This window comes from Acipenser ruthenus, chromosome 2, assembly GCF_902713425.1.
Source record: "Acipenser ruthenus chromosome 2, fAciRut3.2 maternal haplotype, whole genome shotgun sequence".
NCBI classification, from domain to species: Eukaryota; Metazoa; Chordata; class Actinopteri; order Acipenseriformes; family Acipenseridae; genus Acipenser; species Acipenser ruthenus.
Genome location: NC_081190.1, coordinates 46121220 through 46137201, shown reverse-complemented (window position 1 = coordinate 46137201; position 15982 = coordinate 46121220). Strand labels below are relative to the sequence as shown.

The 15982-nt window shown below is 39.7% G+C and overlaps 1 protein-coding gene across 1 annotated transcript in view; it reads right to left on the bottom strand.

The window, feature by feature from the left end:
• LOC117408627 (protein prenyltransferase alpha subunit repeat-containing protein 1-like) overlaps positions 1-12687 on the bottom strand; it is a 62375-nt gene extending 49688 nt beyond the window's left edge. The window contains exons 1-2 of the mRNA XM_034013795.3: positions 12317-12687; positions 11078-11247 (exon numbers count right to left, since the gene is read on the bottom strand). Coding sequence (XP_033869686.3) covers positions 11078-11247; positions 12317-12402 — 256 coding nt within the window. The 5' untranslated portion in view covers positions 12403-12687. The remainder of the gene's footprint in view (positions 1-11077; positions 11248-12316) is intronic.
• Positions 12688-15982: the final 3295 nt, after the last annotated feature.

Here is a 15982-nt window from a genome sequence, read left to right as displayed (position 1 = left end):
TAAACTAGGCACCCTCACAAAAAGATCGCTTCTCAAGTATACTGTAGTAAAATAGGTGTATGAGTAAACATAATTGTGATCATATATCAAGCTGCTTACCCATGAGGACTTGTTCTGATGTACTGTCCTCAATGATTGAGCACCATTGACATCTGTATACTGTATTTAAACTGCTGATGGCACGCTTTTGCTAATTGTAATGCGACAGAGTGTCCGAGGGCAGTAAATCATCAGACTGGAGTCTTGATTTAGTTTTAAACCGGTGTTGGGTTTATTTTTCTTACACTGCGGTGGCAAAACAACCGCTAATAAAAAACAATCAAAATAAACCTAGCTCTCAGCTGGAGCAATAACTAACAGTACTTTGTGTGGAACAAACACTAGATCTCTTACTCGAGTTTTGATTTCTTTTTATTACTTCTGCTTCCTTACGCCTTTATACCCCCATCACAAAGCTATCGGCTAAGCCATTTTTATCGAGGTGTCATTAACTTTAACAAGCAGTTAACCAACTGACTATTATTCATAATTTGTTAAGGAAAAGCAGCTGTGGATTTTTCGTGGGCGTGCATACATGCGGGAACTCGTGACATCTAGTGGTCAACCCATTACACTGCAGCCAGGGAACAGGCTCTTATTCTCATACTGTTTAATTCTGCACCACAGTAATCATATCGGTCCGCTTTTAAGAATCATCCACTTATAAGAATCAAAACACCCGGAACGGATGTGATTCTTATAAACTGAGTGCACTGTGTATATATATATATATATATATATATATATAATGTAGTAGACAAAAAAAATGATAACACCTGGGTAAATAAGGGACACCAAGTATATTGAAAGCCACACAGGTGTGGCTCATGTGTTAATTAAGCAAATAACATCCCAGCATGCTTAGGGTCATGTATAAAAGGCTGGACAGGCCTGGTTGCCTATAATTATGGCCAGCATGGCTGCAAGAGGAGACCTCAGTGACTTTGAAGAGGGGTGATTGTTGGGGCGCGTTTGGCAGGAGCTTCAGTGACCAAGACAGCTCAACTTGCTGATGTTTCACGAGCAACGGTGTCTAAGGTGATGTCGGCATGGAACTTCGAGGGAAAGACATCATCAGCAAAGGGCAACAGTGGCCGGAAGCGCATACTCCAGGATCGTGATATCCGTGCATTAATTCCATAGTGGCCCAGAGCCCTATTAAGTGACTTTACATTGGTGTTTCCATTTTTTTGTCCACTACCCTGTATATATATATATAAAACTCACTGTTTTAGATCTCGTTTATTACATTCCACAAAAGTCGCAACAAAAAATATATAATATATACAATCTATATAAAAATCACTACACATTTCCAGCAAGTTGGTTACTTCAGAATGCCTTTTTTGTCTGACTCCCTCTAAAGCAGCACAATGCTTTTTTGACCCAGATGTCTTTCCATCTGGGTCATAGAGATCACTATGTATGCGTGCACACGCATAATCTGGTTTGTTTACTTTTTCCTGTCTAAAACTCTTAAATAGAGGCTCAAGAGTTGCTGTGTTGATCCTGTTTATTTATTTATTTATTTATTTATTTATTTTAAATAAATTTAGCGTTTTAACGCGTTTTTCTCCCAATTTGAAATATCCAATTATGTTAGGCTCAGCTCACTGCTACCACCCCTGCGCTGACTCGGGAGCAGCGAAGATGAACACACGCTGTTCTCTGAAGTGTGTGCCATCAGCCGACCGCTTCTTTTCACTCTGCAGGCCCACAATGCAGCCACCTCAGAGCTAAAGCGTCGGAGGACACACAGCTCTGGGCAGCTTACAGGCAAGCCCACAGGCACCCAGCCAGTCCACAGGGGTCGCTGGTGTGCCGTGAGCCGAGGACACCCTGGCCGACCTAAGCTCTCCCTACCCGGGCAGCGCTCGGCCAATTGTGTGCCGCCCTTTGGGAGCTCCCGTTCACGGTCGGCAATGGAATAGCCTGGACTTGAACCGGCGACCTCCAGGCTATAGGGCGCATTCCTGCACTCCACGCAGAGCGCCTTTACCAGATGCACCACTCGGGAGCCACCTCTGGATCCTGTTTACTTTTTTACATTAATCTCACATATCCAAGGCTCAAAGCTAACATATATTTGGTAGCATTTTGCTACCCAAAAACTCTTTAATTTGCTACTAGTTTTTTTATACAGTAGCATTTTTCTGACACCTTACGCTGCAGTTTATATGACCGACCTTGAGTGAACACATAATACCGGTATGTATGTATGTATAATATATATATATTTTAAACACGTACATTATTAGTATCTTTCATAAAGTGGGAAACCATTGCTAATAAAGCTTCCCCACCCTATATAGATATGTGCGAGGCACGCAATGCAAATCGTATTGTTTGGACAGTGGAGTACACATACCTACAGTACAGAACAAACTGGATATCATTTCAAGGTATGAAATTTATTTTATAGACCAAAAGTAAAATTAAATAACTGTTTAGAACATTACGATTTTATAAGATAACAGACAATGACCTAACAGGATATTCAGTGCCTAAAAATGCTAACTTAATCTGTCATGGAGAATGACAGCTTCAGTTTTGTTATAATGTTAACCCTGGTTTCACCCATGCTAAAAATGAAGACATACTAGGTAGATAAATTATTACTTTATCAAAATTCAGACTACGAAAAAAAAAACAGGAGCTAATAGCTAGCTATAACGTTATCATGATCCAAGTAATGGCTTCCTTGTTTTATCAGTATGAATAATAGACAAAATATAATCTTGAGGTGCATTAATTTATCTGTTTTCTTTTTATAATAGAGTATCACTACCTTGAGTACTTCTCCTGTTCAACTAGTGAAACGTGTGCTTTATCAAACAATGTTATACAAACTATAACTTACACACATAGCTAACTAATGTCACCGTTTAATAAAACAAACCCAGCGTGTGTTTATTTTTTTCTTGGTTGATGTCGATTATTCTGTTATTACTTCTTAGTTAATTTCTTTAAAATTGTACAACATTTAAAAATCCAGTGAAAAGGCAAGGGTGAGCTGACATACTTATGAACAAACTAGTTAGTGTAATACGTTGCATGATCGAATCTTTTAACTGTAGCGGATCCGTGCTGGAATTAGCTTTCATTTTCAAAACAGCTTGGTTGTGATTGTGACCTTGTAACCTTGTAATTTATAAGGTCATATATGTGTGTATGATTTGGTAGTTACCGAAATCTCAGTCAAGAGGATAATTTCTTACCACTTAATTTGCACCGATGAAACATAACCTGGTTAACAGTACTGATGACACATCAAATGCTTAGTTGACAGATATGGTTGCATTGTAGAACTTAAGGATAAAACAAATTACATTTCGACAAGGAATTGCATCAGTTCCATTACTTACTTGAGCACAAGGTGGTTTCAATAAATACTTTGATTTAAATATAGGCCTATGTGACAGAGATAGAATGATTCTTGGTGTTAGAGCTCCCTCCCGACCTGTGAGGGTACTGTGTAAAAGGAACAGAGTACTCCAAACTAAATGGCACGACAATTTATTCCTTAGGGTAGGTGGAAGTCTGCCATTTAAGAAGGGGGCGGAGCTACGGTACCCAAACTCAATGACCCAGACAGTAAACGGCATGGCATCTGAGGATTGGAGGAGCGGATGCGCTCGTTAACCTAGGGGTCATGAGTGAGGGTATAAATAGGGGACATAGTGTAAGTGATCTGTTCCTTTGTAAATGGTTAGATCAAACCTAGAAGGAGAACCCTGTGATACCAAAAATGTGAGTGTTGTGTTTTGTTTGTCTGTCAAAGTAAAATCTGTGTTTGTTATTTTAGACTGCTACTAAAGATCCGGAGCTGTTGCTATTCAGCCAGCATCAAGCCCAGACACCAACACTTTCCCTTTGTTCACGGAGAACTGTCTTGCACCACGAGCACTAATATCACTCACTGTTAACTGTGTTTGTGTTGTGTGTTTCGTGTGGATGTAATAGAACTGCACTTTTTGGTTACGGGTCAAACCCGGGGATTACAATTACCGAGTGATAACGCCGCTGTATCACTCCATCATTATTATTTACAGGTGTTTGCCATAAGGCTCTGGACATTGTTAAATAAATACCCTTGCACCTGAAAAAGCATTGTTGGTTTCAGGATACAATGAATCAACACGTACCTGAAAGGCAGACACTGGCATTGAAATTTGCAAAGGATTTAAAACATTTTGTGTGACCTGAGACAGGCAAGCATTCATTACTTAAATAAAAATAATTTGTTTTGTAAATGCATTCTTTAAATGAATGTTATTAAAATTACATATTTTCTTTTGTTCATATTACATCTGCTGGCTTTTACAGTGTACATAAGACATACATAATCACAGGAAAGCATGTCAGAGACGAATAGAAAATGTGTAAGTTATGGGCCATCTTTTAAGAGACCACCTGTGTTACAGTTTTTTACAATTGCTTTGACTCATTTTTCAATACAGCGTTCCAATGTGCATAACTCTTAACACAAGATGCTGAACTGCTCATTTTGGGGTCAAAATCCCATGTAGACTACAAAATAAATACTACTGTGTCAAATGAGATAAATACATCATGCAAAAGCAAATCATAGCACCAAAACATCAGATGCTTTGATCACTGAAATTTAATCATTGAAGCATTGCTAAATAAAACACCCATTTGCAAATAATGCTGTCAAACACAAAATAATTCAAATCAAAACAAAGTCTAAAAGTGTAATTTGCTCATATTCAAATGATCAACATTACAATGAGCAAAATGATGGCAACCTACAGAATAAAAAATATAGGCAGAAAAGAACTCCTCAATGGGGTTCAGAAATGGGGAGTATGGTGGCAAGAACATAGTTTGGAATTCTGGATGGAAATTCACATTGTCCCAAACTATGACAAATGTAGTTGCTGCATGTGGTTGTATGAGGCGATTGTGAAGCACATCCAGAAAATGGAGACGGTGAATTATATGGCCCAATGACTGGGTCTCTGGGTCCACAACACCATTGTCAGATATTGCTGCACACATGGTTCTATTTCCACCACGCTGTCCGGGCACAGTGACAGTGGCTCGTTGTCCAATGATATTCCGACCCCGTCGTCGACGTTTGGCCAGGTTGAAGCCTGCCTCATGCATGTAGATGAATTCGTGGTGGTTGACCCCTGCACCCAATTCCATCATTCTCTGAACAACAAGGATAATGCATGTGATTTACATTAGATTCTGCCATATTACAATCACAGAGCAATGTTTAGAGCTTGTCCATTGTACTGTAGAACAATGGCCACTAAGCAAAAGAATATGCACAATGATACTCACTTGAACATATTCATGTTATTGACTCGGTCCTCATTTCTTTGGAAAGGAACCAAATATCTGCTTCATAGATATTTGGTGCCTTTTCAAAATGCGTGCTATAGTGGTAGTGCTTATGGTCTCAACCTCTTGGAATGTTCCATTATTTCCCAAGATGTTTTGCTGTATGTCCCTGAGGCGTATATCATTTTGTGCCACCACCATGTCCACAATGGCTATCTCCTGCTGAGCAGTAAGGATGCGCCCTCGCCCTCCAGAGGAAGGTCTTCTTTCAGTTCTGCAAGATAGAACTTTGACATCAGCACCAAATATATACAATGAGTAACACTAAGTAATTACTGTAAAGAATAAAATTTGAATGCTACACACATACCTATTTTCAGCACGAAATGTCCGGATAACCGTTGACCGTTTGAGGTTTGGTTGGACCGTGCGACCAGCCTCTGCCATAGTTGAACCCCTGTTTATAACAAGATCAACCAGCGCAGCTCTGATTTCATTGGACACTGTAATGCACCTTTCTTGTTGACCACGACTTTGAGCACGACCCCGGCTGCAACCACGAGCACAATCAGCAACTTCCTCTAGCTACATTTTAACTACTACTGCCATTTCCTCAGAGCTTTATGTAGTGATGAACTAATTATCAATGAAGCTGTCTTGCATTCTCACACAGAGAAAGCTATTTGCAATTATGAGCCCCCATTGTTACCAGGTGATCAAATAGTTAAGAACTCTACCAGATACATGTTAGCATTTGACATAAGTCCAATCATAAAGGGCAACTTTATGATTGGAAGAAATGATTTACAGTTATGCATGTTGTATGTTAGGATGGTAAAATGTGTCTAAACGGTTGCATTTTACCACTCAGTTTGTCATTATGTGTTAAGAGCTGTGCACATTGGGTCGCTGTATTGAAAAATGAGTCAAAGCAATCGTAAAAAAATGTACGAGACCACTATTAGACTGTCCTTTGAGTGGTCTCTTAATACAGGGTTGACTGTAGTAATCTTCGTGTATAGGAACACCTTCTAAGAGAACAACCTTGTTGTGAAACAGATTTCATCCCATTGTAAATGCACCGCCTAAAGGAACAGGAACTTCGCTTAACCCTTTGCTGCCGACGTGCACTAATTTCAATACTATGATGTCGATTACAAAACGCATCATATCTGGGCTGTCCAACCAGCAATCTTGTTTTTTTTTTTTTTCATTGAGTCATAGCCATGACTATGGTGAATGCCTCCATGTAATTGTTGGGGTGGGTGGGATATATATACAGTACTGTGCAAAAGTTTTAGGCAGGTGTGAAAAAATGCTGTAAAGTAAGAATGCTTTCAAAAATAGACATGTTAATAGTTTATATTTATCAATTAACAAAATGCAAAGTGAGTGAACAGAAGAAAAATCTACATCAAATCAATATTTGGTGTGACCACCCTTTGCCTTCAAAACAGCATCAATTCTTCTAGGTACACTTGCACACAGTTTTTGAAGGAACTCGGCAGGTAGGTTGGCCCAAACATCTTGGAGAACTAACCACAGTTCTTCTGTGGATTTAGGCAGCCTCAGCTGCTTCTCTCTCTTCATGTAATCCCAGACAGACTCGATGATGTTGAGATCAGGGCTCTGTGGGGGCCATACCATCACTTCCAGGACTCCTTGTTCTTCTTTACGCTGAAGATAGTTCTTAATGACTTTTGCTGTATGTTTGGGGTCGTTGTCATGCTGCAGAATAAATTTGGGGCCAATCAGATGCCTCCCTGATGGTATTGCATGTTGGATAAGTATCTGCCTGTACTTCTCAGCATTGAGGAGACCATTAATTCTGACCAAATCCCCAACTCCATTTGCAGAAATGCAGCTCCAAACTTGCAAGGAACCTCCACCATGCTTCACTGTTGCCTGCAGACACTCATTCGTGTACCGCTCTCCAGCCCTTTGGCGAACAAACTGCCTTCTGCTACAGCCAAATATTTCAAATTTTGACTCATCAGTCCAGAGCACCTGCTGCCATTTTTCTGCACCCCAGTTCCTATGTTTTCGTGCATAGTTGAGTCGCTTGGCCTTGTTTCCACGTCGGAGGTATGACTTTTTGGCCGCAAGTCTTCCATGAAGGCCACTTCTGACCAGACTTCTCCGGACAGTAGATGGGTGTACCAGGGTCCCACTGTTTTCTGCCAATTCTGAGCTGATGGCACTGCTGGACATTCTTCCGACTGCGAAGGGAAGTAAGCATGATGTGTCTTTTATCTGCTGCAGTAAGTTTCCTTGGCTGACCACTGCGTCTACGGTCCTCAACGTTGCCCGTTTCTTTGTGCTTCTTCAAAAGAGCTTGGACAGCACATCTGGAAACCCCTGTCTGCCTTGAAATTTCTGCCTGGGAGAGACCTTGCTGGTGCAGTATAACTACCTTGTGTCTTGTTGCTGTGCTCAGTCTTGCCATGGTGTATGACTTTTGACAGTAAACTGTCTTCAGCAGCCTCACCTTGTTAGCTGAGTTTGGCTGTTCCTCACCCAGTTTTATTCCTCCTACACAGCTGTTTCTGTTTCAGTTAATGATTGTGTTTCAACCTACATATTGAATTGATGATCATTAGCACCTGTTTGGCATAATTGTTTAATCATACACCTGACTATATGCCTACAAAATCCCTGACTTTGTGCAAGTGTACCTAGAAGAATTCATGCTGTTTTGAAGGCAAAGGGTGGTCACACCAAATATGGATTTGATTTAGATTTTTCTTCTGTTCACTCACTTTGCATTTAGTTAATTGATAAATATAATCTATTAACATGTCTATTTTTGAAAGCATTCTTACTTTACAGCATTTTTTCACACCTGCCTAAAACTTTTGCACAGTACTGTATATATATATTTTTTAACTAGAAGGATGATTAACTTGCGTCCGCCATTACAGACAAGTTCAATGGGGTACTCACACATTTGAAACGTCTATCTCCCCTTCTACACACCCTAAAGTGCTGATCTATATCTCATCTGAAAGCCAAAAACTGTGAATTAATCGCTTTATTTTTTTAGGTTTTATTTAAAAAAAACAAAAAACGTTATATACGCTTTTTAAAAAAATACTTCTGGAATGCTGTGTGTGTGGGTGTGTTTGATTGCGTGCAGGGCAGGAGATGGCAATTCAGACAAAAAACTAAGTTACTGTACAAACATTTGAGATCACCCTTTTATTTTTATAGTACTGTTGTCACATACACGTATTGCACAATAAGACAAAGCAAATTAAACATCTTGCTGAAGCAGTTTTCATTTTAGCCAAGGAGGTGTTCACTTGGGGCAGCAATGCACTAGCAAAAGTCACAAGGCAGCGACGTCAGCTCCCTAGCAAAAAGCCTCCTATGTCGAGAATGGATTATTTCAATGCAGCAGATTTGTGCATTTGAGAAAGGAGAGGAAGACCCATGAAATTAACTGGAGACTGAAGTTGATGAGAAGCAATTACCCACCGCTGTATGAATTCAAACGGTGTGCTGCTTATTATACAAAAAATGAGACAAAGCAGGTTGCGTAGAGGATTTCTACTTGACCCTGACACCCCCGATAAAACGAGGGAGTGGTTGTACAGTATTTGTTATTAGCCTATTTGTTTTTCTATGGGTCTCTCGCTATAATCGCTGCCCTCGATATATAGCGGATTTATACTGGACCCCGACACCCATGATATATATTGAGGGGGTTTTGTATTACGTTTCCAGTTTCATTTCACAGCTGACCTACATTCGCCATTTCAGCTCTTTTTTGTAAAATACATGCATTACAAAACCCTGTATAGCTCTGCAACTATACAAGCAATTTCAATTCTGATTTCTGATTTGAAATCCTTGTAAAATTGTGAAGCTCCTATAAATTCTTTTTCCCTACATTGTTTAGAAAAAAATAGTACATTTGTATGTTTTACAAATATTACTTAAACAATTTTTTATATTTTTTGGGAGGCGTGGCTTATGTGAAAAATATAACACATCCCACAACCAAACATATTATAACATTGGAAAGGTCTACTTAATGCCTTTCTGTTGATATATTGGGTTTTAATTTCTGATTTACAGTTGCCAAACTACAAGCGCTAACAAAGTTAAATATTTAAAAAAATACAAATATTCAAATATTCACACCCAAATATGGTAATTCTCCGTAGGCGGTATAGGGTTAAAAGAACACCTTTTTGACACATTGCGATTCGTTCACAACTGATACAGTACTGTTTTGCAACTTCATAACTCATCATCATCATCAGACTTAAATTTAAAAAAAAAACCTGAATCAGACACAAGTCGTCGAACAATTTGGTGTTTCCCGTTTTGGTGAGTTGCTTCACCATTCTGTTAAATAATTTTGTGTGTGTCTTGAATACTGCTCCTGTACATGTATTCATAATTAACCTAGAGCAGCTGCTGCTGCATTTTTTAGCATGTGTAGGGGTGCTGTGTTAATTTAGTTTGACAGTTAGTTTATTAACGTTAGTTTGACTGTTACTTTAATATTAGTTTATAAACATACACTATCCTATTGCTTCTATCTTACGTATTCTGTTCATTTCATGTACGTGTGTCATGACAACTAATACATATTTATTTATTGATTGATTGATTCATATTGTGTCTGTGGTCAACTCCTTCTGGGAGAACACTTTGGCTATAAGAACACTTTGCTCGCTTCCCGAGGGGTGTTCTCTTAGCCGGAGACTACTGTAGTATGTTTGTAATTTCCAAGCACCTATCAACTATCCCAAAGCTACTACCCCTAACCATACTATGCCTAAGGACAGTGATCCCAACCCCACCACATTGTGATCCAAATCTGGACACTGCAATCTCATCACAAGTTTAACTTCCCTACTAGGACTCAAAGAGCTGACACGCTAAAGGCAGAGCGCTTTGATCCGCTGAGCTCCGAGACAGAACTCTAAATTGTTCACATTTTTTTTAAACCAAGCTAGCATTTTAAGTAGCTATTCATGTTATATTTGCAGAACAAGGCTTCATTTAAAAAGGGAATAAAAGCATCTGGCAAGCTTTTTTTTAAACCTGAAAAATGGTACACTAAAGCAGGTATTGGTATCATTACTTAATTTTAAATTTAAAACACTCAAACATACATTCTAACTAACATTACTACTACATGTTCAACAAGCACAAAATAATTAAACTTAGTCTTTTGTCTCAACTCAACTGGCATTATATATATATATATATATATATATATATATATATATATATATATATATATGTTTTGATTCAAACACAGGCTCCCTTGAGAAAGATATGTACAACATATCGAAACGTTGGGCAGCTGGCTCTTTGAGCTAAATTATATATATATATATATATATATATATATATATATATATATATAAAATATATATATATATAAAAAATACAGAATCAATTATTTTATAATAGGACTATTCCATTATAAACATTTCCAAATAGTTACTACTTTAAGGTATAATCTACCCAAAATCCACCCCTAGATCCACTGCTTTCAAATTTTGGAGGGACAACCACCCAGGCTTAACTTTTTAACATATTTTTCTCACAACTAAAACTAGAAAGTAATTGTTTTTACACTTTAGATTTTAAGATGCAATAGCAGTGCATGTACAGTATTAGACTTTCTATCATATTAAAACTTAAAAGATACTTTGGGAAAATATAGTTCACAGAGATACTTGAGAATGCATAATAAACCTACCATCTTTGTCCAGCCATAGTTTCCTTTGTCTGTAGAGCAGCAGTTTATTATGAACATAGGGCAACAGAAACCTTATGCACCAGCTTTCCACACCAAGTTTGTTTTCCACTAGGACTATGGGGCTTCGATTGTACCGGGCTTCTGGACAAGGTATCAAACCAATTTCATCACTATAAGACAAAATACATGCATTCGTGTTTATCAGGGCAACTGATGAAAACCATGAGCATCCAGAATAAGTCTTACTGACCTTGCACATTTGAAAACAATCGCCTCAGATAAAAAAAAAAAGCAACGTGAACTCATCCAGACAGTAACCACACCAAACCCTACAAGTTATGCATGGAAATTGAATATCCCCTCTCATTCCGTCGTCGGCATCCCTCTAATACCCTAATTATTTGTCAAATTACTTTGACTACTGTATTGTAGACAAACTATTTTGACCCCAGACAGATTTTGAGCCCATGCCAAGGACAAAAGGCTCCTGAATTTGCCCACAGTACCACATAACCCCCAAAAGTAATTCAAGCATGACACAGGAACCATACTGATTGCACTTCAAGCCTATAAAAATAAACTCGCACTAGGTAAAGTGGTACAATCATCGTCATCATTATTTTTATTATTATTATTATTATTATCATTATTATCATTAATAATAATAATAATAATAATAATAATAATAATAATAATAATATTGTGGGGTTAATACAAATCATTGTGCAAAATACATACAAAATCAGGAGCGGTAAGCTTGTACATCGGTTTTAAGATCCCTACATCGGAAGGCAAGGTTTATAGTAATTATTTATAATCGTACTTTTTGTATGCATATCACTGGCTTGTGTAATACACTGTCGGATATGTGTTTCGAAAAAATAAAAAAATAAAAAATAAAAAACATTCCACTTGCTCTGACTTTTCTAACTTACTGTACAATCCCAAATGTGTTTTGTGGCCGACCAATGCCAGTGTTTTTACCACAAACAAAATACGATGATTTGTCAACCCTTACATAGTTAGATACAAAGTATGTCGTTTAAATACTTAAATGATCCACTACTTTATTTTCCCAGAAAACACCTAAACTATCTTAGAATCCTCAACACACAGATGTAAATTGCTATACTTCACATTCTTTAAGATACAGCACGCCAATTCACGACTTTTCTTTTCAGTTTAATATTTTCTCTCACCTTAAATTAGTTTAATGTATATATCGAGAAAAATCCTTACATGTTGGGGTTTTTCTTCAGCGCGTTGTTGATGTCTTTTACAACTCTCTCGACCAAAACGTCCACCTCCTCTTCTGACTCTGCCATTTTTTTCAAAGCTTAGCCGCTGAAGACAACAACAGGAGTGAGACCGAGTACTAGCTCCGGGTCAGGGCGAGTTCACCAGGAGGTATGCAGAAAGACTGCTGTCAGTGAGAAGGAGCTTACGTATTAATTGTATTTTCGTGGCTGCAAGAGAATTTTAAAAAAAGAGCGTTTGTGCGTTTTCTGCAGTGGTGGAAAAATTGAAGCCTCAGAATCAATGAGCCCTTTGTACCAAAAGGTTCACTCATCTGAATCATATGAACTTGAAACGCGTTATGCTCAGTCTTACTAGGGTGACCAGATTTTCAAAGCTCAAAACCGGGACACATTGTTAAATAATTGATAAAAAATAAATAAACCATTTAAATATAGCCTATTTTATGGTTATTCAATTAGCCATCCTCTGTAGGTGCGTCATATTGACAAGGGTAAGTGGCAGTCCCAGTCTCGTTGGTCCTGGCTGGTCCAGATGGCCAGTTGCATGGCCAGGGTGCTGTTAAACTGCTCAACGGGCCCAACGCCGTGTGGGTAGAGGGGGGTGGTGCGCGTCTTCCGGATCCCCATCCTCTTGCACACCTCTGCGAAGACCCGTCTCTCAAAATTCCGGCTGAGCATGCCCACCAAGCGGCTGAGCGTGCCCACCAAGAGGGCCTTTGCAACGGTGGGTGGCTCTGGTCCAGTATAGCGTATGCCTCGGGCCACTTCGTAAAGTAGTTTATTGCTACTAATAACCGGTTCCCCTGTTCAGACCTCGGTAAGGGCCCAAGAACATCCACGACCAGGTGCTCCATGGGACCCCCACCTGATAGCTCTGTAGGGCCGCTTGTGACTGCCCCAGTGGTCACACCGCCGGTAATGGGTTTCCACGTCGCACCTACAATGGCCCCAGGAGAGTGTCGGTGGAGTTTGATACCATTAAGCAGAGACTCTACCAAGCCCCTACCCTAAACACACCAGATTTTGATAAGGAATTCATCCTCCACACCGACGCTTCGGATGTTGGTCTGGGTGCAGTCTTGACCCAGCAGGTTGATGGAGTAGAACACCCCATCCTGTACATAAGTTTAAAAGTAGCCCCCCAGGAGCGTAACTACTCTGTCATTGAAAGGAATGTTTGGCCATTAAATGGACTACTCAGACCTTACAATACTACCTACTGGGGCATTCATTCAATCTCGTCACAACCACGCCCCACTCAATTGTTTAAGCACGATGAAGGATAGCACGTTGTGTTTAAAAGTGCTGATATGGAGCACACTCCGCATGGAATAAAGCAGGAGCAGGCAGAAAAGTTGGCTGCATCACCGCTGCAGAGACACAGCCTGAAGGGGAAGCTGGAGAAGATAGCTGCCAAGCTGAGAATCAGGAGTGAGTCAGAGAGGGACTTTGCAGAGACCGGTAAGAGCAAGGGGTGGCTGAGACATGGCAGCTTGATGGCAGTGGGGACGGGGGGCGGTGATGGCAATGGGGAGCAAGGGCCAGCTTGCAGCAGCAGAGACCAGGAGGCAGCAGCGCCACGAGGGAGAAAGCAGGTAAGTGGTGGTTACGTCAGCGAGCAGGGGCTGGCAATGCCAGGCATACAGAGGGGCAGTGCATCACCCATATCGGCTGCAATGAGGAGGATGGGCCAGGTGTGCTTCGCACAAGGAGGGGGATATGTAACATTTATTTTTTTCATTTATTTTTAGAACGGGGTCTTCCCCTCTGACCCTGTGCAATGTACTGTTTGTATTTGTGTATTATGATTTATTTTATGTATTTATGGTTTATAAATATAGCGGTGGAGCCGTGTTTTGTTATTGTTTTGACGGCGTAGCCAAATGTTTTGTATTGTTTAGTAGCGTGGATGCGAAGCCCCATCCACAGTAATTAAAAACCTTGTGAAGAAGGTGACGATCTCCCGAGTTTAATTAGTTGTGTAATTGTTGCTAATCGGGAGATGGTCAGCTGTATAAAAGCCTGCAGCTCTCTGCATTCCAGGTGGGTGTTGGAGAGGAAGAACGGGAGCGAGAGAGGAGTGTAAAAGTGAAATTAAAAATATACAGGATCAGTGAAGGCATTTGCCCAGCCTGATCTGTATTGGCTGTTTTTTGTGGTCGTGATTTGTTTTTGTTTAACCTTTTGTTTTTGCTCTGTGAGCAAGTGTTTTTGTTCAATTATTTTATTTATTTTTGTGTTAAAAATAAACGGCGCCGCAGCATCTTTTTGCCCTGCAGTACTGTCTGTTTTTTCTGTTCCTGGGCTGATGTCACCACAACGTCATCCTGTCACAGAAGGCCATATGAGCTTCAGGTAGATTGTTTACAAAGGCATCCTAGAAGGTACATCAGCAGGTTACAGGTTTCAAAATAAAAATAATAAAAACACATATTGACAAGACAATACACAAAGTACACATTAAATTTACACAGCACATACGATGGTTTGCAGAATTATTCACCCCCCTGCAAAGTTTTCACTTTTTGTTGGCACCTGAGCGTACTCCACAACGCTTTCAATTTAGACTTTACATGTAGAATCTACACAAACTACTCCACATTGATAAAGTTAAAAAATGCATATAGAATATAAATAAGTAAGATTTACAAAGAAAATCTGATTAATCTCAGTTGCATAAGTATTCAACCCCTTTGCTACTGCAGCCCTAAATCAGCTCAGGTGCATATGCTTTCAAGCTGCAGCTCACATAGTGATCCAACAAAGCAACCATGAAGACCAAGGAGCTTTCGAAACAAGTCAGGGATAAAGTGGTAGAGAGGCACAGAGCAGGACAAGGGTACAAGAACATTTCAAAGGCGCTGATTATCCCTCTCAGCACAGTGAAGTCCATCATTAAGAAGTGGAAGATGCATCATACCACCCGACACTACCCAGATCAGGTCGCCCTCCCAAACTGAGCAGCCGCAGGAAACTGGTTCGGAATGTCACTCTGAAGCCAACAAATGACCTTGAAAGATCTGCAAAGTTCTGTGTCTGAGATGGGAGTCAGTGTTCACACACTGACTCCCACACACAACAACAATCCAGTCCCTATACAAAGCTGGCCTGTATGGATGGGTGGCAAGAAAGAAGCCATTGCTCAAAAAGCCTCATCTTAAAGCACGTATGGAGTTTGCGAAAAAGCATGTAGATGAAACTGCAGACATGTGGAAAAAGGTTTTGTGGTCAGACGAGACAAAAATTTGAACTTTTTTGTCTAAATTCCAAGCGTTACATCTAGCGCAAGCCCATTTCATTTTGTACATTTTCTTTGCAAGTTCTGCTGACATTTAACCTCCTCCTCATATAACAGTGTTCAGTTTAACCACTACAGCTTTGAATAAAAAAAAGTTTGTTTGAAAAACTTGCATACATTATTTGTAATTCAACAAAATCGGAAAACTTTGCAGGGGGGTGAATACTTCTGCAAACCACTGTACACAAGGCCTGTTTATGTACTGGAACAACAGTTTTTTAAAATTACAACAGGAGATGTCAGATCTAAGTCCTGCGGGTAACAGGTTCCAGTTTGTAGCAGCAGAAAAAACAAAAGATTTTCTTCCCACAGCACTTTTTACAGATGGTATATTGAAGTATTTTGTGC